The sequence below is a fragment of the Triticum dicoccoides genome, chromosome 5A (assembly GCF_002162155.2).
Source record: "Triticum dicoccoides isolate Atlit2015 ecotype Zavitan chromosome 5A, WEW_v2.0, whole genome shotgun sequence".
NCBI lineage: Eukaryota > Viridiplantae > Streptophyta > Magnoliopsida > Poales > Poaceae > Triticum > Triticum dicoccoides.
In genome coordinates this window covers 620,735,768-620,759,548 of record NC_041388.1, presented here as the reverse complement: position 1 = coordinate 620,759,548, position 23,781 = coordinate 620,735,768, and the positions used below count along the sequence as shown (strand labels likewise).

The 23,781-nt window shown below is 44.1% G+C and overlaps 2 protein-coding genes across 2 annotated transcripts; one reads left to right on the top strand and one right to left on the bottom strand.

The window, feature by feature from the left end:
* Positions 1 to 14,568: 14,568 nt before the first annotated feature.
* On the top strand, positions 14,569 to 18,642 carry LOC119303478 (25.3 kDa vesicle transport protein). The gene is made up of 6 exons (XM_037580611.1): positions 14,569 to 14,724; positions 15,946 to 16,191; positions 16,579 to 16,739; positions 16,862 to 17,008; positions 17,330 to 17,406; positions 18,191 to 18,642. The coding sequence occupies exons 2-6, from the start codon at positions 16,004 to 16,006 to the stop codon at positions 18,272 to 18,274; spliced, it is 657 nt and encodes a 218-aa protein (XP_037436508.1). The 5' UTR covers positions 14,569 to 14,724; positions 15,946 to 16,003; the 3' UTR covers positions 18,275 to 18,642.
* Positions 18,643 to 18,952: 310 nt separating this feature from the next.
* On the bottom strand, positions 18,953 to 19,880 carry LOC119298128. Its single transcript, XM_037575639.1, has 2 exons — positions 19,403 to 19,880; positions 18,953 to 19,295 (listed from the first exon to the last, which is right to left on the bottom strand). Exon 1 carries the CDS (start codon positions 19,733 to 19,735, stop codon positions 19,403 to 19,405), a length of 333 nt encoding a protein of 110 aa, XP_037431536.1. The 5' UTR covers positions 19,736 to 19,880; the 3' UTR covers positions 18,953 to 19,295.
* Positions 19,881 to 23,781: the final 3,901 nt, after the last annotated feature.

Genomic DNA, 23,781 nt, shown 5'->3' with positions numbered 1-23,781 from the left:
ACCACCACCACCTGTTGACCACTTAGCATGTTTCCTTAGGCTGAATCCGCCGGTGTTTTCCAGTAGCACCGAGCCGATTGTAGCAGATGATTGGCTCCGTAAGATAGGAAGGGAGTTGACCACTGCAGGATGCACGGATGGTGAGAAAGTGAAGTTTGTCGCTCACCAACTTGACGGACCCGCGGCAGCATGGTGGGAGAATTTCACAGCCACCTACCCAGTTGACACTGTCACATGGGATCAGTTTCAGCAAGCTTTCCGCACTGCCCATGTTTCAGCAGGAGCTATGGCCATAAAGAAGCGTGAGTTTCGCAACTTATGCCAAGGAGGAAGGACAGTTGGCCAGTACGTTGACGACTTCAGCAAGTTAGCACGTTATGCCCCAGATGACGTTGCTACGGATGCAGCTAAGCAGGAGAAGTTTCTGGAAGGACTGAATGATGAGTTGAGTATGCAGTTGATGGTAGCGAGTTTCAACAACTACCAGGAGTTGGTAGATCGTGACATCATGATTGAAGGGAAGCAACAGCAGATTGAAAACCGTAAGAGGAAGTATGGACAGGGGAAGTATAACTCTGGAGCCCAGCAGAAGCCCCGTTTTACCCCTAAACCGGAATTTAAGTTCTAGCACACCCATGGAGGAGGTAGCTCGCACAACCATAATGGCCATAAGAATGGTAATGGGAATGGAGGAAGCAACGGCCAGAACCGGACCACCCCATCGACCCCAACCAAGAGAGACCTGAGTCAAGTCACTTGTTTCAAGTGTTCCAAGACCGGACATTATGCCAATGAATGTCCCGAAGGCCAGAATGGAAATGGCAATGGAAGCTCTGGGAAGAAGCCGAACCCTTTCAATAGGGGACAGGTGAACCACATTAATGTGGAGGAGGTTGAAGATCAGCCTGATGCAGTAATAGGTAAGTTTTTGGTTAAGTCATTTACTACACTCGTTCTTTTTGATACTGGAGCATCGCATTCATACATATCAAGGGGATTTGTGGATAAATATAACCTGCCTACCCAAGCCCTTAGGTCACCCATGTTAGTAAGCTCACCAGGAGCGGAGTTTATGGCTAGACGATGGTGTGATTGGTTACCATTAAGGATTGGTAACTATGTGTTTCCCTTAGACCTAATAGTATTGGAATCTCAAGGATTGGATGTAATATTAGGCATGGATTGGTTATCAAAGTATAAAGGGAATATTAAGTGTGCTAGTAAGTCAATTTTGCTTACCACACCAGAAGGAAGAAGGATCAAGTATGTATCCCGGCATATGCCAAACAGGACACAAGTAAACTGCCTAACATGAGTTGTGCAAGAGGATGTACCAGTGGTAAAGGATTTTCCTGATGTATTTCCCGAAGAGTTGCCAGGCATGCCACCGAATAGAGACATTGAGTTTGTGATTGAGTTATTGCCAGGTACAGGCCCAATATCGAAGCGACCGTACCGGATGCCAGCAAAGGATTTGGTAGAAATTAAAAATTAGATTAAGGAGTTATTGGATAAAGGTTACATACGCCCAAGTTCTTCGCCTTGGGGATCACCCGTGCTTCTAGTGGAAAAGAAGGATGGATCATTAAGGATGGTTGTAGATTATCGGGGATTGAATGAAGTAACCATCAAGAATAAGTACCCATTGCCAATGATCAACGATCTGTTTGATCGGTTACAAGGAGCTAAAGTGTTTTCCAAGATCGATTTGCGATCAGGGTACCATCAATTGAAGATTCGAGAGCAGGACATACCTAAGACAACGTTCACCACAAGATATGGACTGTATGAGTATACCGTTATGTCATTTGGATTGACTAACGCACCTGCCTATTTCATGAACCTGATGAACAAAGTGTTTATGGAGTTTTTGGATAAGTTCGTCGTAGTGTTCATTGATGACATCCTGGTTTATTCAAAGAATGAAGAGGAGCATAAGGAACATTTGCGTTTGGTTTTGGAGAAACTAAGGGAACACCAATTATATGCTAAATTCAGCAAATGTGAGTTTTGGTTGAAGGAAGTTGGATTCCTAGGACACGTTATATCCGGAGAAGGTATAGCAGTTGACCCCACTAAGGTTGAGACCGTAACCGAATGGGAATCACCGACGACAGTTGGAGAGATCCGGAGTTTTCTTGGACTCGCAAGATACTACCGGAGATTTATTGAGAACTTTTCAAAGATTGCGAAGCCTATGACGGAGTTGTTGAAGAAGGATACTAAGTTCAAATGGACTAAGGAGTGTGAGGCTAGTTTCCAGGAGTTGAAGAAACGTTTGGTCACCTCACCAGTATTAATCTTGCCAGATCAGACCAAGGATTATGAGGTGTATTGCGACGCTACACGTGGAGGACTTGGAGCAGTGCTTATGCAGGAAGGAAGAGTTATTTCGTATGCTTCACGGCAACTGAAGCCTCATGAGTTGAATTATGTCACGCATGATTTAGAGTTAGCAGCCGTAGTGCATGCATTGAAGACGTGGAGACATTTCCTTATTGGAAATCATTGTGAAGTGTATACGGATCACAAGAGTTTGGAGTACATTTTCACTCAGAAGGAGTTGAACCTCCGACAAAGGAGATGGTTGGAGCTCATCAAGGATTATGACATGAGATTGCATTACCATCCCGGAAAAGCTAATGTAGTAGCTGACGCATTGAGCCGTAAGAGCCATGTCAACACCCTAGTGACGGGGAAAATACCCAAGGAGTTAGCAGAAAACCTTCGTGAGCTATGTTTGGAAATAGTTCCGAGAGGCTATGTAGCAGCATTGGAGATTCAGTCAACATTGATGGATAAAATCAGAGAGGCTCAAAAATCCGACAAGGAGATTGCTGCTATAAAAGAGAAATTGAGCAAAGGAAAAGCAAAGGGATTTCGTGAGGATGAGCATAATACCCTATGGTTTGAGGACCGTGTTTATGTGCCAAAAGACCCGGAGATCAGGAAGTTGATTTTGCAAGAGGCACATGATTCACCGTATTTGATTCACCCAGGGAATACCAAGATGTATTTGGATTTGAAGGAAACATTCTGGTGGACCGGAATGAAGAAGGATATTGCAGCATATGTAGCAGTTTGTGACGTATGTCAGAGAGTAAAGGCAGAGCATCAGAAGCCAGCAGGATTGTTGCAACCATTGCCGATACCCGAATGGAAGTGGGATAAGATAGGCATGGATTTTATCACAGGACTACCCAGGATGAAAGCAGGCTATGACTCGATATGGGTAGTAGTTGATCGTTTGACGAAGGTAGCACATTTTATCCCAGTTAAGACCACTTACACCAGTGCTAAGTTGGCGAAGATCTACATGACTAGGATCATTTGCTTGCATGGAGTTCCGAGGAGTATCGTATCAGATAGAGGAACCCAATTTACCTCAAAGTTTTGGAATCAGTTGCATGAAACTTTAGGAACCAGACTAGAGTTCAGCACAACTTTTCATCCGCAGACAGATGGACAGACCGAGAGAGTCAATCAGATTGGATGATATGCTTAGAGCTTGTGCACTAGATTATGGATCTAGTTGGGACGATAACTTGCCGTATGAGGAGTTTTCTTATAACAATAGTTACCAAACCAGTTTGAGGATGGCACCTTTTGAAGCTTTATACGGAAGGAAGTGCAGGACACTGTTGTCATGGGACGAAGTTGGAGACCGTCAATTCTTTGGACCAGATTTGATTAAGGAGTCTGAACGGAAAATTAAGTTGATTCGTGATAGGCTCAAGGTAGCCCAGTCCAGGCAGAAGAGCTACGCAGATTCTAAACGCAAGGAGACAGTTTACGAAACCGGAGACAGAGTTTATCTTCGAGTATCCCCACTTCGAGGAGTTAAGCGCTTTGGAGTTAAGGGAAAATTAGCACCGCGTTTCGTTGGACCGTACAAGATCTTGCAACGTATGGGAGAAGTCGCTTATAAGTTGGAATTACCAGAAGGACTGTCAGGAGTTCATGATGTATTCCATGTTTCTCAGCTGAAGAAATGTCATGCCGAAATGACGGAAGTACCGCTAAGAGATATAGTGCCACTCGAAGCGATTCAGTTGGATAACGACTTAACGTATGAGGAGAAGCCAGTAAAGATTCTCGATTTTGCCAGCAGAGTCACCCGTAGCAAGGTTATCAAGTTTTGCAAAGTTCAGTGGAACCACCACTCAGAGGATGAAGCCACCTGGGAGAGAGAAGAAGATTTGCTCAAGGACCACCCTCACCTATTCTCTAGCCAACCCGAATCTCGAGGGCGAGATTCATCTTAAGGGGGGTAGGTTTGTAACATCCCAAATTTGCAATTTGGAATGTTATACATAGATCATCATGTATACCATATTTTCTTGCATTTTGGTTGATCCTAGAGATTTCACGCAACTCAAGGACCCTCAGAGAGAGTTGGAGATTTCGTTATTTTCATATTTGAGTTCTCTCAAATTTTGAAAAGAGGATCATTTGATTTATTTATTTTATCTTCAATTATTTTCCGGTGTCAAAATATATGAGAGAGGAAATAATATGAATTTCTCAAATTTAGGAAAAATGAAGATTTAATAAATAGATCAATTTTGGGTTTTGCCGGAGTTTTATTTGTGTTTTATTTGGACAGGGAAAAATGCGCGTTTTTAAAAATTGCATTTTAGGTCCGGAGTAAAGTTCATTTTGTTCGGCTCATTTTTAGGAGTTGGAGAAAATTTACTTTAGATTTTTCGGAGTTCGTTTAGATTTTCTTTTTGTTTTTCTGCGCGGAACCGATTTAAAAAAAAAGGAGCCTTCCGCCGGCCAGCCGGGCCAAGGCCCAGCCAGCCAGCCGCCCCAGCCTCCCGTGCGCAGCGCGCGTGCGCCAGGCGCCAAGTGCCCAGGCCGCCGCCTCGCCTCTTGCCTCAGGCCGAATCCTTTTAGGATTCTAGGCCGGCTCTTTCCTTTGTTCCGTTTTCTTTTCTTCTAGGATTCCTATTCCTAGTCTATTTCTTGTCCCCTACCCCAAGTCACCTCTCCTCTCACCTATATAAATACCCCCACACCCCCCCTCTAATACATCAAATCAAAAGCCCTCTCCTCCCCAAGCCCCACACCACCCCGCGCCTCCCCAAGCCCCGCACCACCCCGCGCCCCTCACCACCGCCGCCTTAGCCGCGCCACCCCTCACCCACGCCGCCGCCCTTGTGCATCGCCGCCGCCGCCCAACGCCGCCATTCGCCGGAGCCCCTCGCCGGAGACCTCGCCGGAGGTTGCCCCGCGTCTCTTTTCCTCGGATCGTTTTCTTCTAATCGTTCCGATTCTTTTCTTCTCTTCCGATTCGTTTTCTTTCCGGTTCTTTTCTAAACCGTTCCGGTTTTCTAGATCGGTTTTTCGTTCGGTTTTCTTCTCGGAAACCCTAGATCGGATTCGTTTTCTTTTCCGTTTTAGTTGCCTTGGACCGTTCGCCGGACCGTTCGTCCTAACGAACGTGATCACCGGATTCTTCTAGGTTAACGACGCCCGTTTGTTTAACCATTTTTCTTTTTCTTTTCGTCGGATTTATTCCGCGATCGCGATCTCAGATCCGATCTTCGTTCTAGTCTTTCTTCTCGCTCGTTTATCGGAATCAGGTGATTCAAGCGCCTGGAGTTTCGTTCCGAAACCGCCGTTCCGTCTAATCAACTTAAACAAGTTTTTGCCCCGGTAAAATTTGACCTAGTTTCAACTTGCTAGAACCGAGTTGTTTTCTTCCGCCGTTTGTTTTTTCGTCGTCTGTTCGGTTCTTTCTTTCTTTGAACCGGAGTTCTTAAATTGAACTTTCTGGTTCGTTCTCTTGTTCGAGTTTTACCTGTGCATTAGATGAGTGCTTATTGTATGCTTGTTGTTTGTCTGCGATAGATCACCCGGATTGCGCCGCTTGTTACTTCGAAACCCTAGGACTCGCGGATCATCAGCAAGGCAAGTAACACTTTGATCATACCTTTTCTACAACCCAGTTTTATTGCATTAGATCAATCCTTTCACATTGCATGATCAGGATCTAATTAATTTGTGGGATGGGAAGTAGATGAGGTAGTACCTATTATCTGTTTATTATTAAACCTTTGGGAGTTACTTCTGCGTTTGCTTATTATGCCATGCTATGCTAGTAGACGTGGATTGGGTGAGTGAAATCCATGACAGATGTGAGTTGATAATTTTAATGGTTTATCTAAGGTGGCAACTTAAACACACATCTGGGTGGATTGAGGCACCTGATGTCTATCAGGACTTGCCTGTTTTTTTTCGGACCGCCACCCAGGCTCAAAGGGATCATAAGATATTTCATGCTAGAAACTTCCATGTGCAGCCACATGCTACTATGGGCTCTGGCATAGTTGACTAAGTTGTGCGAACTCTTACGGGGTGGACTAGCAGATGTAGGGGTTGTAGGTGGTACGGTCTACCCCACATGTAAGGTGCTAGCGCTTCTGAAAGACTATGTCTCGGTCATCCATTTCTCAAACACCATGTAGTGCGAGAAAACAAACGGAGGCGATCGAGTCATGTGGGGAAAAGTGCGTAAGCCTCTGCAGAGTGTACAAACTAATCATGATTAGCCGTGTCCCCGGTTATGGACAACTTGAGTATCGAGTACTTGAATATCATTGTGAATCTCAACATGTTACTTCTAATTAATGTTGTTGGGTTTTAATTACTTTAATTTGGGATTGAGAATGCTGTCAACCATTCTCAATGTTTCACAACCACCATGATAGTTAAATAAATTTATTCCTTTGCAGTAGGGAAAAACTGGCTTTACGCAAAAACTGTAACCATAGAGCTTTCCACCAGCCATATATGCATATAGTATAGCTGTTTCATTCCATTACTCTCTATGTGTTACTTTGCCAGCATATTCCATGTGCTGACCCGTATTCGGGCTGCAACTTCTTATGTTGCAGACTTTTCAGACGACGAGTAAAGTGCTTTTAGGTCGTGGCCCTATACTCAGTGATGCCGTTGGAGTTGATGGACCCATTTACCTTCCAAGTCTTCCGCTGTTTTCGACACTAGATGGCCTTAAGCCATATTTATTGTAATAAGTTCTCTCTGAGACAACGATGTAATAAGTGTGTGATTGCCACTCTGCTATAAATCCTTCGATGTACTGTGTGGTGTCAGCATTATTGATCCAGGGATGACACCTGAGCACAGAGATCAGACTGTTTGAGGTCTGGTCGCTACATATAAAGATAATATATATACCACATCCGAATCATAGACAGGACGAGGGCCGACGGGGGCGGATACCAAAAACCATCGCACTATATAAGATGCAATAATAAAAGTAAGAAAATAATACAAGTATCTATGTAAACATACAAGTAAGAATATTTTTTCTTTTCAGAAAGAAGATAAGAACAAGAGGCTCACCACGGTGGTGCCGGCGATGAGCTCGGCGCGGGTGATCGACGACGGTGAAGACGGGGACGGGGCGTGACGGACCGCTAAACCTAGACAAATATTATGGAAAATGGAGTTTGGAGGTCGAGCTTGGAGAGGAGAAATCTTAAGTAGTGTGGCTCGGGCATTCCATCGAACACCTTGTGTGCATAGGAGGTGAGCTAGAGCACCACCAAGCCCTCTCCCCCTCGGCCAGAGAAAAACAGAGCACTGGGTGCTCTGCTCGCGAGCGAGGGGTATATATAGGCACCTCATTGATCCCGGTTGGTGACATAAGCCGGGACTAAAGGGGGGCCTTTGGTCCCGGTTCAAGCCACCAACCGGGACCAATGGTGGTGGGCCAAGAGCTCAGCCCATTGGTCCCGGTTCATCCCACCAACCGGGACCAAAAGGTCCAGATAAACCGGGACCAATGACCCACGTGGCCCGGCCGACCCCCTGGGCTCACCCGGACTGAACCAGGACTAATGGGCTGACCCGGCCTGGACCAAAACTCTGTTTTCTACTAGTGAATGCAGCATGCCCCGGTGTTGCTGCCCCATGGGGCGCGACGCAATACAACGGGTGTTGTGATGCAACAGTTGGCGGCGGCCGCCGGTGCTGCGATGCAGCACACTTGCCGGCCACGGGCTGCTGCTGCAAGGTACATGTGAAGGAGCAGCCGGGGGACGGCAAGCTGATGTGAGTGAACAGGCTGGCGATGCTGTCGAAGTACACACAGTTACACGGGATCCATAGGAGGACTACCGACCCGACTGATTTTCCCTGGAAATCAGTCTGATGACAATGTAGAAGCCCCCTAAGATAATTTGCGACAGTGCCAAGGTTTTTGACCCTAGCACCTATTTTCACGTCTTCATCACCGTTGCTAATCGATTCCTCTCACCTTCAACGTCCTCTGACGCTTACACGTGGCTATGGATACGGATGCTCTACGTGTCGATCAACCGTTGCCAGCACAACGAAGGCTCACGAAGAAGATCGTGAGGAAGAAACAAGTCTAGATCTCGCCTTCAACACCAAAGTTTGTGAAGCGATCAATAATCCGAGTAACCACAACCAAACAAAAGCAATCAAAGATCGGGCCAGCGTACCACTACGACGTGCGCATGGTACGGGCACGCGTGTCAGAGACGATGGCTGTCTTGTCGGCCGTCGGAGACGTAGCGCCAACGCGACCGACCCAAGCCATGCATGCTTTCACTCCACTGACCCCCGGCCGGGCGTCTCGCTCGGGCTCATCCGATCCGAGCGTGGTAGCTGGCGCCTTCCCTCCGCCATTACTCCCGCCGAGACGCCGCGACCCTCCCTTGGCATCCAAGGAACCGCGCGGCAGCGGCCGGCGTCATGTGTTCCGGGAGCCCGGAGTAAATGGATGCCCTCGGACAGACCTCGCCGCCGGGGCGACGCGCGTACGGGCGCAACCGCCGCCGTACCGTGAGAATTTAGTGCCGTGCGCACGCAGCACGCGGGCGCACAGCGCGCGACTATGCGCACACGCAGGCTGGCCGGCCGTGTCGCTCCAGATCGGATCGGCATCGGCTGCAGCCATTCAATGCCGGCGATCGAGTCGACCACGGTGGAGGCCACCGGGAGTAAAATGGACGTCGTCTCCGGCAGTGTGAAGTCAGTGCCAGTCACTCGTAAGTATCTGGGGTATTTTTCGGACGTACCGAGGTACCTGTAGCAAGGCTGGTCCGAGGGGCTAGTAGGACCATGCTAGCACCTGTCATGTCGCTGTATAGTGTAAGTACCTCGCTTTGGCTGGACCATGTGAAGCTACATACGACGACGACGACGGCGACCGATGATTGCGCAGTGGAAAGGAGCACCAACCTCATCTTCATCTTCATGATGATGAAATCACGACCTCTGAATCACAACTCAGGGGCTGCGTCCTTTCCACTCCCAACCAAGAATCTTATCAGCTAGCAGCTGTGGCTATAACTGTTACCAACCCTAGGAAATTGTCGAGGCTCACATGAGCTTATTGAGATGCTGTTCCGGACCACAGGAGGGTGCATTTGGCATTTGCTTAGGCTTTCAGCAATGGCTCGCCTGTTGGGCAATAGCTACAGCCTACGGGGTCTCACAGAATGGCCACTTCAGCTACTGCGACTAAACCCCAGCCCACTATCGATCACACTACTCACACCCTCAAAATCTACACTACTTTTAATAATCTCTTCCCTTATCATGCATCTTACCGGTGTGCCCTAATTCTACATCGGTGCATTGCTTAAAGAAACCACCCAGATAGGACTACAAGTATACCAATATAAAACAGATTCAGTAAAATGAGTATCCACAGTATGTAATGTGCCTCCGACATTACATCACCAAGAATTATTTTTCGCCAATTAGCCATCACATGTCTTGACTAACAAAAAAATGACTTGACTGCATACGCTTGCATTTCTGTTCACTAACTTACAATGAGTTTGTCAACATGATTGCTACTACAAAAATATGACAAAACGCAATTTCCTATAAAAGAAAGTTGTCAAATCAAAATCCATGGTGTTTGCAAAAACTTTTAGTCTAAAACTGAGCTCAAACTAGCAAGTCCCTCACAATTTTGTTCGGTTGCTTCTGGAAAATCTACAATTTGCTCCATACAGTTATGAAGTGGCAGCCGGTGAGGTGCAGTAAACTTAATCCAGTCACGGTATGGTGCCAGTAAAAGCAAGAAATTACATCCAAAAAGTTGGAGAGGTAAAACAGTGGCCAACAAGTTCAAATCCGAAATATATGCCATTGTCATCCACCACAAAAGACAAACGTATACAAGATAAAATGACATGCTAAGAAAGCATTTTTTTAAATGAAGGCAAAAGATTTGCCCCATCTATTAAATAAGAAGAATAGAGAGTTCACTTGTGTTACAACACACTCCAAGAATACAAAGCGGATTACTCTTCAGGTGTAATTGAATTTTTTGCGCCGGCGGTTGCCTAGTGAGCCACCTCCTCTTTGAAGATGTTTAGGAGAATCGATGGCAGTGCACTTCTTTCACCCCAAACAATCCAAGAGGTTAACACTACAAGAGATGCCATTGTGCTCCTGTTGGGGGAGCCGCAGTCGGTAAGTCCAATCCACCACTCGTTTGTAGAATGTCGCAGGGTCCATGAAGATGTATCTATGCAGTCAAGCTGCAGCCAGGCCTTGAGCATGTCCCAGAGTCTCGTTGTGAACCGGCACTTGAAGAGTAGGTGGTCGACGGTTTTGTTCTCTCGCTTGCAGAGGAGGCAAAGACCACAATTTGTCCATCCTCTCTTGGCAAGCCTATCTGCTGTCCAAATCTGGTTTTGCATGGCAAGCCAAGCAAAGAATTTTACTTTTGGCGGGGCTCAAGCCTTCCAAATCATGTGTTCCATCAGCGAGCAGATCAGGCCAAGGAATTGTGCCTTGTAAGCGGACTCCGTTGAGTAGAGGCCATTATCTATATGTTTCCAGACGATGTCATCCACCACGTCGTCGAGAAGTGGAAGTCGCGGATGCTTGCCCATAGCTGAATGAATTGGTGGAAATGTGTGAACGAGAAGGTTGCAAATCTCTTTATTTGGAAACCCATGCGTAGAGCTTCTCTCATCTTCCAAGTTTTCCTCGACGATGCCTCATAGATGAGGGGCACAGTATCCTTGGGCTTCATATTATGCACCCAAGGGGGCTTCCCAAAAGGACGTGCACGCACCATTGCCGACCGTAATGGTTGTGAAGGAGTAGAACAAGTTGTAATCCTTGTCATCACACGAGTTGCCCAAACCCGCCCACATTTTTGTTTGCTCCTTCCACTTGAACCATAGTCATCTCAATCTTAGTGCCCTCCCAAATTTCTTCGTGTTAAGCACACCGAGGCCCCCATATTTTAGTGGTCTGCACACCGTGTTCCAGTTAACCTTGCACTTGGCACCGGTTGTCTTGTCCGTTCCCGACCATAGGAAGGCCTTCTGGAGCTTGGTGATGTTCTGCAGGGTGGGCGGACATTGCGGAAGGAAAAACCTAACATCAAGTTTATACTCCCTAAGTGACTTAGAACTGATGTTGTATTCAATTTCCGTGAATTAGTTAAACACCAAGCTATACTATTAAGTCCTATCATATGATAGTTATGCCCAGCCAAGGCAAAGCAGCTAGCTATTCAGCTTGGTATGAGAATAATAACTGCAAATTTGCAATCCCTTTGCGGATAGAACAATACTACAACATGATTATGAAGAAATGACGCATGACTTTGTTCGAACAATATGTTGGTAAGAATATCACTGGCAAGAACTGGAAACGTCCATGAACCATGAGAATATCAGGACAGGCGAACTTCACAGTAGAAAGGCCTCACTAGGTGAGCATATAAAATGTTTTGACTTCCAGTCCAGAGGCCATGTTCTTCTGTTTAAGGGATATTAACTGCTTTGAACAATGTCTTTTGATTACTAAGAGAAATTGACACCCATAGAAGAATGTTGACCCTTAATCAGCCACTATCTCCAAATTTACAGAACATTGTTGCTGACATCCAGGGTCATGTCAGAAACACTCTATGGTACCTTACGGGTTTTAAAAATCATCCTTCGTATTCCATTAGTTAAATTTCAAACAATTAAATCTGGTATGCTAAGAATTTCAAATACATAGATGCCAAATACATACCGATGCATCTATGGTTTAGATGGGACAACAACATCTTTTCAGTCCAAAATAAGCACAACATGTTCAGGGGGTATATGTTGCGGAGAATACAGAAAGTGACTTGTACACCTAACTGCAAATATTTATGAACTTCATTGTTCAGATTCAAGCTTTAATAATCAACAAGTTGAAGTAGTGTACATTGATGGTGCAGAAGCAATATGCATTAACAAAGGCTAAGTAGTAAGGTTATAGGTGTTTCTGACATGATCAATATAGGTGTTTGCAAAGCATTATAGACCCGATTATGTAGGTGTTTGCAACAACTTATAGTCAAACACTAAAAATAAGCTCAAATTAAAATGTCCTCGCAATTATTATTATTTTTGGTTGCTTCTGGAAAATTTGCAAATCTCTCCATGCAGTTTTGAAGTCGCAACCAATGAGGTGCAGTATTCTTAACTCAATAACAATATGGGGGCAGTAAAACAAGAAATTACAAAAGCATAGAAGATGATGAGGTAAAACAATGGCCGAGTTCAATTGCAGGTAAAACAGTTTTCCTGCAATGTAGACGTCACCAACTGTTTCGAAACACCAAAACTAGTCCATAAACCTGAAATGATCTTCAGTTTAAGGCATACTCCCTCCATTCGCGAATAATTGTACATCTATCTTTTGTCTTAAATCAAAGTTTTTAAAACTTTGACCATTTTTTAGGGAAAAGTAAAAGCATTTATGACACTAAATTAGTATCACTAGATCCGTTTTGAAATGTACTTTGATAATATACCAATTTGATGTCATATATGTTACTACTATTGTCAAGAAAGTTGATCAAAATTTTAAAACTTTGACTTAGAACAAAAGCTAGATGTACACTTATTCGCGGACGGAGGGAGTATTAACTGCCGTGGAGAATGTCTTTTGGCTACTAAGAGAAATCGATGCCCATAGAAGAATATTTACCTAAATACTCACTCAATGTCTCCAAATTTACAAAATATCGCTCCTTGACATTCAGGGTCATGTCAGGAACAATCTATTACTCCTTTTTACGAGCCATACTAAATTTAAAGTAAGTGCAGCATGTTTAGGAGGGTAACATTGTGGAGAACACAGAAAATGACTTGTACACCTAACTGCAAGCGTCTACTCCCTCTATCTCAGTTTACAAGTCTTGCACGTGTACCTAGGTCATTAATTTGACCAACTTAATAAGAGGCATACATTACAAAAAATATATCATTAGAAAGTTTAGATATTCTATTTTCTAATGATATAATTTTTGTGTTAAACAATTTATTTTATATAAGTTAAATTGACGACCTACATATGCGCGCAAGCCTTGTAAACTGAGATGGAGGGACTATGAACTTTGATTGTTCAGCTTCAAACTTTGCTAATCAACAAGCTGAAGCAATGTAAACTAATGGTCCATTATTCGTGCATTTAAGGGGGTGCAGAAGCGAAGCATTGCACCATACATTAACGAAAAAAGGTAAATTATTATAAACCATATTATATAGGTGTTTGCAAGAACTTATAGTCAAAGCTCGAACTAACAAGTCCTAAAAAAAATCAGTTGCTTCCGGAAAATCTGCAATATTCTCCATGCAATTTTGAAGTGGCAACCAAATAGATACAGTAAATTGAACCTAGTAACAGTATGGAAACAGTAAAACAAGAGATTTCCGTAACATATATAGAAAATGATGAGGTAACAAACGGTCAAGTTTGAACCTACAATGTAGACGCCATCAATTGTTACGGAACATGAAAACAAGACCGTAACTTTGTACTCCCTCCGATCCATATTACTTGTTGCTGGTTTAGTACAAAGTTAGTAAGCATATTGGGCTTACCTAAGGAAGCATATATTCGAGCGGAAGGAGTACATAACTTTGTAATAAGCACACACAATCGATCACCTAAGGAAGCAACTTCAGAGCTTCTAAGAACTCACCGTTAAGAGCTTCTAAGAACACAATCGATCGAAGTTTCAGGTGAGACGAACAAGTAACTCTTCCTATCCTCCACATTTCATAGAAAAATAAACATTAGCCTAGACTCAATAGAAAAAAATCCTATGATGTGAATCAAAGGGCATCTCTTTTTCTATTCCTATGCATAGAATTTGAGATGCATGTCATCTCATTTCCTATGACTTTTCTATGATTTTCCAATTCTATGAATCAAAAGAGGCCTGAGTTTCTGCGATCCTCACGGCTGCGTGAGTTCTTAGGCGGCCAATCAAGAAGCCCGCCACCGGCAAGGTCTGCGGTTTAGGGCTTTGCCATGGCGGGGAGTCGGCGGCCGGCTCTCGCCAAATGGGAATGGAACTTCGATGGGAAAAAAGTTGGCTAGAGAACATGGGCCTCGAAATGTACTGGGCTTACCTGGCCGTTGATAGGCTGTACCTGCCGCGGAAAAAAGAAGTTAGGCTGTACGTGCACAGACCGGACACCGTCATTTTCCGCCAACTGGTCCAGAGTTTTTTCCAAAAGAAAAATAAGAACATTCTGGGTCGGAGACCCGTGGTATCCCCCTCCGCCTCCGCCCCGGCCAATCTCCCAACCGACACGCGAAGCCGAGCCAGCAGCCCCGCCAAACCCTCCCTCCGGCGACCCCGGCGATCTACTCCCCCGGAGACGGCCGCCGCGTCTCCAGCTGCCGCGCTCTCTTCCCACCGTACGCCCCCACCCCCCTCCCCCGTCCCCTCTACTCCTGGCCCAGGCGTCTCGTGCCGGCCTCTGATCTAGCTCGTCCAGATCCGCCCGGTAGATCTGGCGGGATCTCGTCCCCTCCGGAGTCCGGGGTTCGATCTACCGGTTGCTCCTAGGACGATTTGCTGCTTGGCTGGCGACGAAGCCGAGTGGGTGGATCGGGCCGCGTGACAGACAGCTTCGCGCCCAATTGCGGGGGATCACGACGTTTCTTATCCCAATCGTAGTGGTTTAATCGCGTGTTCTGGTTTAGCAGTTTGCTGGCAGTGACTCGAATCGTGCTCGAGGGGAAATTGTGCCTGCTGTTGAGCTTGGTTGGGCGGGCAAGCTAGCTAGTCCTCGGGCTACTACGTGGGCTGTTTGATTGAGTGATAGGAGGTGGATGGGTGTATTTGTATTGTTGTTGTGATGTAGATTTATGCAGGACAATTGTAATGAGTTTTCATTTTGAAAACAGACCAGCACGTGGAGTTGTGTGTTGAACAGATTGGCAGTCTGTCAGTTGTGCATTTATGCATGGGGGCTGTGGATCATTTGCATAGTTCATCATATGACAGGTCCATGTGATCGCCCGTATCTAATGCTTTGGGTACTTAGAGCAGGAGGGGGTTTATGCATGGTTTTTTTTTCTCTGTATGGCTCTTAAGTGATGTTGCGCCTTCACTTTTTAAATTCAAGTTAGTAATGAAGATGTGTTGTACGTGAACTGGGTAATTTAGCTTGGTAATGTTCCAGCTGCACCTTCTAAATTTACATGTAACTAATGAAATATGTGTTGTGAACTAAGTAATTTAGCATGCGTTTGATTTTCTTAGGGATACACAAATGGATTGTACTTGTCAGTTCTGTTAGTTATATGAATATGTCTAGCATTCTGATGCAAACTTTGTAGAATTTAAATCATACGGTATTTGAATTTCTTGTATATGCCATTTTTAGTTGCCATTAAATATTTGTTAGTCAAGTTAGAAGCACCTTGCTAGTGATTCCTTTTGTGAATTTGAATGATGAACAAGTTGTTCCATTAGGATTGCTACTGTCAAATGACATGGATTACTTGATTGTTGGCCACACTTTGTTTATTAATTGACTAGAAATTTTGATATGTGCTGTGCTTAATGTATATCGAATCAAAAGCTGAAGCTGGACTACGACTGAAGCACTCATTTGCTGCTTTGCCTTGCAGGTGCCTTTATTGGCTATCAACTGTATAGTTTGTAGTGGTTTCTGGGGTTCTTCGCAAAATGGTGAAGCTGACAATGATAGCACGTGTCACCGATGGCCTTCCGCTGGCAGAAGGGCTGGATGACGGGCGGGATCAGAAGGATTCTGATTTCTACAAGCAGCAAGCTAAACTTCTTTTCAAGAACTTGTCAAAGGGGCAACATGAAGCCTCACGGATGTCAATTGAGACTGGATCATACTTTTTCCAGTATCCTTTGTTAATTGTAGTCTATTTTCTGTCCGAGGAAGATGCTTGATCCTAGGTATTATATTTAGACATGCAATGACATTATTATATATATATATTCAGATTCGTAGATACTCTGCATGCTTTCGCTAGCCAGAATCTGTATTGTTTTGTTGACAATATTTGTTGACTAATCATGGACTACATTTAAACAAGCAGTGACACCGATACGATACCCAGCGACACCTATATGATACCCGGTCTTGATATTTGTGTGCAAGGTCATCTACCTTTGCTAAGTTTTTTTTATTAGAGGCTTCTATGATATTGTACATATATTTTTAGCATGTGTTGATTTTTTTACATTTGTTGCGGTATGTTCTTGTTCCACCTTAATCAGATATGCAGTTACATCATTGAAGGCCGAGTATGCTATCTAACAATGTGCGACCGTTCTTATCCAAAGAAACTTGCATTCCAGTACTTGGAAGATCTGAAAAATGAATTTGAGAGGGTCAATGGGAGTCAAATTGAAACTGCTGCAAGGCCTTACGCTTTCATTAAGTTTGGTATGATTTTTAAATCTCTACTTCAGTTGCAAGCATCATTTTCATTCACCCTCTCAAAGTTCTCACTCACCCTCTCACTCTCAAGTTCTGCTGGTTGATAACCTATGTTTCTTTCTATTTAGATACATACATACAGAAGACTAAGAAACTGTATTTGGATACCAGAACCCAGAGGAACATTGCGAAATTGAACGATGAGCTCTATGAGGTGCATCAAATCATGACTCGCAATGTTCAAGAAGTTCTCGGTGTCGGTGAGAAGCTAGATCGTAAGTCTGAAAATCTCTCTTGCTTTTACTGCTTCATTTAATGTTCCTGGCATGAGAAACGGGTAGATGTTTATATCATTGATTACTTACATCAAAGTTATCATCGAGGAGTTATCCTTCCAATAGGTCTTAATTTACTACTTAAGTTAAAAAAGCTTCATACTATATCATTATTTCCTTAGCTTTACTTCTGGTGCACAATGTATTTTTTTTGCGTTTTCAAGATGCTTCCCATATCTCCCTTTTCACCTCATTCCAGTGCATTGGAAGGTTTGAAATTGGCAAGTAACTGTTTACTATTCCGTGTTTCTATTTTTGCAGAGGTTAGTGAAATGTCAAGTAGGTTGACATCTGACACGAGAATCTATGCTGATAAGGCAAAGGATCTCAATCGCCAGGTAATCGATGTGCTGAATGCATATGCTGTTTTGATATATACATTTGTTAGTTCTAATGAATTTGAGCATTTTCTCCATCGTAGTCAGGAATACCATTTTTGTTTTGTTTTTGGTTGAATACCTTGACATAATGATCAATTTCATTAGCTTGAGTTTTGCCCTTGAAGCATCAAAGAAATGTACTCCCTCCGTCTCAAAATAAGTGTCTCAACCTTAGTACAACTTTGTACTAAAGTTAGTACAAAGTTAAGAAGATTATTTTGGGACAGAGGGAGTATGTTCCATGGATGAAAAATACTCTCTAATTTTTGTTTGACTAAAGTTTATATGCTTCCAACACACCTGTTGTTATTAGGCTGATAGTTCACAAGTATACCCTGTGGTTAGCAAAATGGAGTTTCTAGTTACTACCCAGGTAAATCTGATAAATTTTTAGAAGGCAAGCATTTGCAATTGCAGTGTCTGTCAAGACTTTGTGTCCTTGATGGAAGTCTTATGATTACTCCCTCCGTTTCGAATTACAGTACAAGATGTTCTAACTTTTCCTGAATCAGATGTATATAGACGTGTTTGTTCACTCATTTCAGTATGTATGTAGTCTATATTGAAATATCCAAAATGTCTTATAATTGGGAACGGAGGTGATACTTTATTAGCTTCATTATCCACATTTCTATATAGTCCCCAATTTGCATCACGATCTGCGTATTTCTGAAAAAATTCCATCATGTATTATGTTTAGTGTTTTGACTTCTATGTTAATTGTGCTGCTTCTTGGTTTCAGGCCTTCATTCGGAAGTATGCTCCGGTTGCCATTGTGATTGGGGTTGTAATAATACTGTTCTGGGCCAAGAACAAGATATGGTGATTCTACTAAACAAGGAAGCCGGCCTGTTATAACACTGGAGAAAGAAATTCTGGATCAAGCGATGCTTCGATGACTTGTATCCCGTATCTGCCCGTTCAAGCGAGTAGTTTGAAGCCACCTTTACACCTCGTTACAAGCAGTTATTCAAGTGAATGAATTCGTTGGTTGTAGTATAGACCATATGGCGGACTTGATTTTGTGAACCCTGGGAACCGTGCATACAAGAGCTCTGTAGAGTCGAGGTTTCGATATCGGGATCGATTTATATTTTGTTGTGTCAACTCATGTAAGAATTCAGGCTGATGAAACTATACAGTACTCCATCGCTCCCGCCCTTGACTGCATAATGTGCCATGTTCGACAGCATTCTTCCTTGTGTGCGATGATGAAAGTTGGACAGCATAATATGCCATGGTACACTCTAGCATCGGTCTTGTCTTATCTCAGCATGATCTTCTCTATACCATTGGGTATGTGGAGATTATTGAGCCTGCGACGGCAGCGGCAAGGAATGCTACAGTCATTGGTGAGCGTTGCGTCTGATATTCTTTCCTTGCAATCGCGGGCAACTCATCTAAAAGGAATGCGGGCATCTCGGCCAGCTCCTTTCAGCGCGCCCAAGTGAATGACATAACAGGGTTTCGTGACGGTAGCATATATGTTTGACACGACAGGAGCTGAAGATTTCGGCACATGTATGCGTGCAGTCACTGAAGGCATGATTATTACTACTAGTGTACTGTATTACAGAGTGAGTCCCTGCCAGGTGCTGACTTCCGATTCATTTCAGTCACTGTATGCGACGCGAAAGACATGACAAGCCTTTTTCTGATTGATGTCCCATGGAACATTCGCCCCGCCCGTATGTTGCAGAGGCTAGCTACTAGGCTACTAGCTAGCTTCCGACGCGAAAAAAAGATGAAGAAAGGGGAATGAAATCAGTAGCTGTGTAGGCTCGCAGCCTGCCGATCCGATCGCTCTTCAGAGCAGGACTTCACATCACCCTGCCGCGACTCCCTCTCTGCGGACGACGAATCAAGAGGAGAGGACGATGTCAGATACTGTTTACGCTTCGATCAATCGGTTGATCACGACGAGGGCTTAATCGAGGAAGACGGCCAGGCCTACCTAGGAGGTGGGATCGGATTCGGCGGGGAGCTGCTGCTGCGGCGGCGGCGGCGGGTCCTGGTGGTCCTGGAGGAGCGCGCGGGTGTCGTGGATCCGGGAGCGGGTGGCGGCCACCACCCGCTTGAGCCGGCGCCGCTTGCCGTAGTTCTCCTCCAGGCGGCGCTGCAGCTCGGCGGCGCGCGCCCGCGCCCGCTCCAGCTCCGCCAGCGCCTCGGCCAGCCGCGCCCGCGCCGCCGCCAGCCGCGCGTCCGCCGCGGCCTCCCTCCGCCGCAGCTCCGCCGCCAGTGCCCACGGCGGCCGGCTCGCGTGCCCGGGGCGCCGCCCCTCGCACATCCTCCTACCCTCCGCGTCGGTCGCCTCGCGGGGAAGGAGAAGAAGGCCAAGTGGGGGCAAAGAAGTGGGCTTTGGTTGGGGTGGGTGCGGGGAAGGGAAGGGAAGGGCGGACGCTCCCCCTTTTCACTTGCGGGCTTGGCGTGCCTTGCCTGACAGCGACGACGCACGGACACGAAATCCGTCCCCATTATCGACGCGATTCTTTCCGTTTCCTGCAAACTCCCCATGGAATTGGCAGTACGACTGATTATTGGCGATCGGCGGACGGTGAAGCATCGATCATCATGTCCTCTTCCTGTTGCCTGCAATTATTGGGCATTATTTCTTCCACCGTACCTTCCAAACAAACAATGGCGAGACTCGAGATTGGGCAGCTAACTAGTACTCCATCCGTTTCAAAATAGATGACCCAATTTTATACTAACTTTATACTTTAGTATAAAGTTGAGTCATCTATTTTGGAACGGAGGGAGTAATACGTACTACGAATGGAAAAGTCTTTTTTTTAAGACAAGTAGACAAAGTAGTTGTTGAAACTAAAAATTGCAATCAAATCTTTCAGATACGTCTTCTCCATGGTAATAACTTTTTGAAAGATGAAATTTTGCCAAGGATTCAACTAAGATAATGCAGTCAGACCGGAGCGGCGACGCCACCGCTCGTACATTGGCATGAACTTGACTATCAATAGAGATTTCAGTGAGCTCCTTCGCTTGCCCATCTAAAGAGATGGAAAGTATTGAGCAATGAATGCACTTGGGCTGGTGATGACCCCCCTGGAAGTGTAGACTCTCGAATCACAATCTTCGTCGTAGTTCCAAAGAAAGATTCCAGTTCTAAAGAAAAAACCATACCAGCAAAAGCACGGAGGTGCACTAACAAGAAGTCAACAAATCCGAAAGATCGGTTCTACGAGGGCAAGAACTCTAAATCTTTCACAATTATTGATGAGATTCCTTCCATTTATTGCAAAGTCCAGGTGAAATTCGTACGAATGATTATTGGTGATCGGTGAATGGTGAAGCATCGACCATCTCATCCTCTTGTTGCCTGCAATTATTGGGTAAAATCTCTTCCACCACACATTCCAAACACGACGAGACTCTAGATCAGGCAACTAACCACTAATGGAACCGGTTTTTTTTCTTTTGAGAAAACCCCGCAACTTTGTTCAAATGCAACAACCATTAAAGGTTCAATGCTTATGATTAAAGACCCAAAAACGTAGACAAAGTAACTGGTAAAACTATAAATTACAATGAAATCTCTCAGATACGTCTTCTCCGTGGTAATAATTTTTAAGAGGAGAAATTCTACCAACGCTTCAACAAATACACTTAGATTAGACAGGAGTGGCGAAGCCACCAATCCTACATTTGCACGAAATTGATTACTAATAGAGATTTCAGAGAGCCCCTTGAGTAGCCCATATAAAAAATGGAAAGTTTTAATCGATGAATGGACTTGGGACGATGATGATCCCCTGGAAGTGTAGATGTTGAAGCATAAGATCTTCACCTTAGTGCTAAAGAAAGATTCCAACTCTAAAAAAAACCCTAACAACCAAAGCAGTGAGACGCACTAACGAAAAGGGAACATATCCTGAAGATCGGTTCTGCGTGGACAAGAACTCTAAATCCTTTTTCAATTTCTTGCAATGTCCAGATGAAATTCGTATGAATGATTATTGGAGATCCGTGAAAGGTGAAGCATCAATCATCTTGTCCTCTTCTTGTCGCCTGCAATTATTGGGTATAATTTCTTGCACTACACCTTCCAGACACGGCAAGACTCAAGATCAGGAAACTAACCACTAATGGAACTAGTCCTTTTCTTTTCTTTCGAGAAACCCCTGTAACTTTGTTTAACTAAAACAATCATTAAAGGTACAAAGCTTATGATCAAAGATCCAAAAAGTAGACAAAGTAACTACTAAAACTAAAAAATACAATGAATTTCTTACATACATCTTCTCCATGGTAATAATTTATTAAAGAAGAAATTCTACCAACACTTCAGAAAAGACATTGAAATTTGGTCGGAGTGACAACACCAGCACTCATACATCTGCACATGAACTTGATTAACGATAGAAATTTCAAAGTGCTCCTTGAGTTGCCCATCTAAAATGATGGGAAGTCTTGAACGATGAATGGGCTTGGGCCGGTGATGACCCCCTCGAAGTGCAGGCTGTCGAACCACAAGATCCTTACCCAAGGAAAGATTCCAACTCTACAAGAACACAATACTAGCAAAAGCACCGAGACACACTAACAAAAAATCAACCGATCCCAAAAAATCGGTTCTGCAAGAACAAGAACTTTAAATCCTTCCCAATTATTGGTGGGATTCTTTGCATTTCTTGCAAAGTGCAGATTATTCATGCATATGATTATTCGTGATCGTTGAATGGTGAAGCATCAATCTTACCGTCCTTTGTTGCCTGCAATTATTGCATATAATCTCTTCCACCACACCTTCCAAACAATGTCAAGATTTTAGATGAGGCAAGTAACCACTGATGAAACTAGTATTTTTTTCTTTTGAGAAAACCATGTAACTTTATTCAAATGTGACAAACATTACTTGTGTAGTGCTTATGATCAAAGACCCCCAAAAGTAGACCAAGTAATTACTGAAAGTAAAAATTACATCGAAATCTCCCAGATACGTCTTCTTCGTGGTAATAATTTTTTTTAAAAATAAATTCTATCCACGCTTCAACAATGACACTACAATTAGACTAGAGTGGCAACGACACCACCTATACAGTTGCACGAACTTGATTATTGATAGAAATTTTAACGAGCCCATGAGTTGACCATCTAAAATATGGAAAGTCTTGAGCGATAAATGGGCTTGGGCCGGTGATGATCCCCTGGAAGTGCAGACGGTTGTCCTACAAGATCTTCACCGTGGTGCCAAGGAAAAATTCTATCTCTAAAAAAATCATACAAGCAAAAGCACCAAGACACACTATAAGTGAACATATGCGAAGATCGTTTCTGCGAGGACAAGAACTCTAATCCTTCCCAATTATTGATGGGATACTTTGCATTTCTTGCAAAGTCTAGATGAAATTCATAGGAATGATTATTTGTGACCAATGAATGGTGAAGAATCGATCATCCCGTCCTCTTCTTTTTGCCCGCAATTATTGGGTATAATCTCTTCCACCACACCTTCCAAACAATTATGAGACTCAAGACCAGGAAACTATAACCACTAATGGATCAAGTCCTTTTTTCTTTTAAGGAAACCTTTAAACTTTATTCAGATGTGAAAACCATTAGATGTACAATGCTTACATCTCAAATACATTTTCTCCATGGTAATAATTTTTTTGAAAGAAGAAATTCTACCTACGCTTCAACAAAGACATTGCAATTATACCGGAGTGGTGACACCACCACTCATACATACCCATAGAGAATTTAGAGAGTCCGTTGAGTTTCCCATCTAACATTATAGAAAATCTTGAATGTTGAATGGAATTGGGTCGTCTTGGAAGTGAAGACCGTCGAATCACGAAATCATTCTGTAATGCCAAGGAAAGGTTGCTTGTTTTTTGTTTCGCAGAAAAACCATACCTACAGAAGTCCAAACACGATGAGACTTTACGATGATTTTTTTGAACAACAAGATACCCTAGAAGCTTCAGCGGAGGACAAGAGGATCTATGAGAACCCCACAAGCCAGGGTGGCACGCCCAGGGGGTGGTGCGCCCCCTGACTTGTGGGCCCGTCGTAGCTTCGTTTACCCTAATTTCTGGCCTATAAATTCTCATATATTCTAAAACTCTCGGAGCGAGACCTGAAATAATTCTTCCTTCGCAGCAAGCCTCTGTTCCGAAGAGATCCCATATGGAGCCATGTCCCGGTACTCTGCCCGAGGAGGCTATCTTCATCAACCTTGCTACCTCCACGATGAGTGTAAGTAGTTCCTCCAGGACCTACAGGTCCATAGTAGTAGTTAGATGGCTTTCTCTCTCTCTCTCTCTCTCTCTCTCTCTCTCTCTCTCTCTCTCTCTCTCTCTCTCTCTCTCT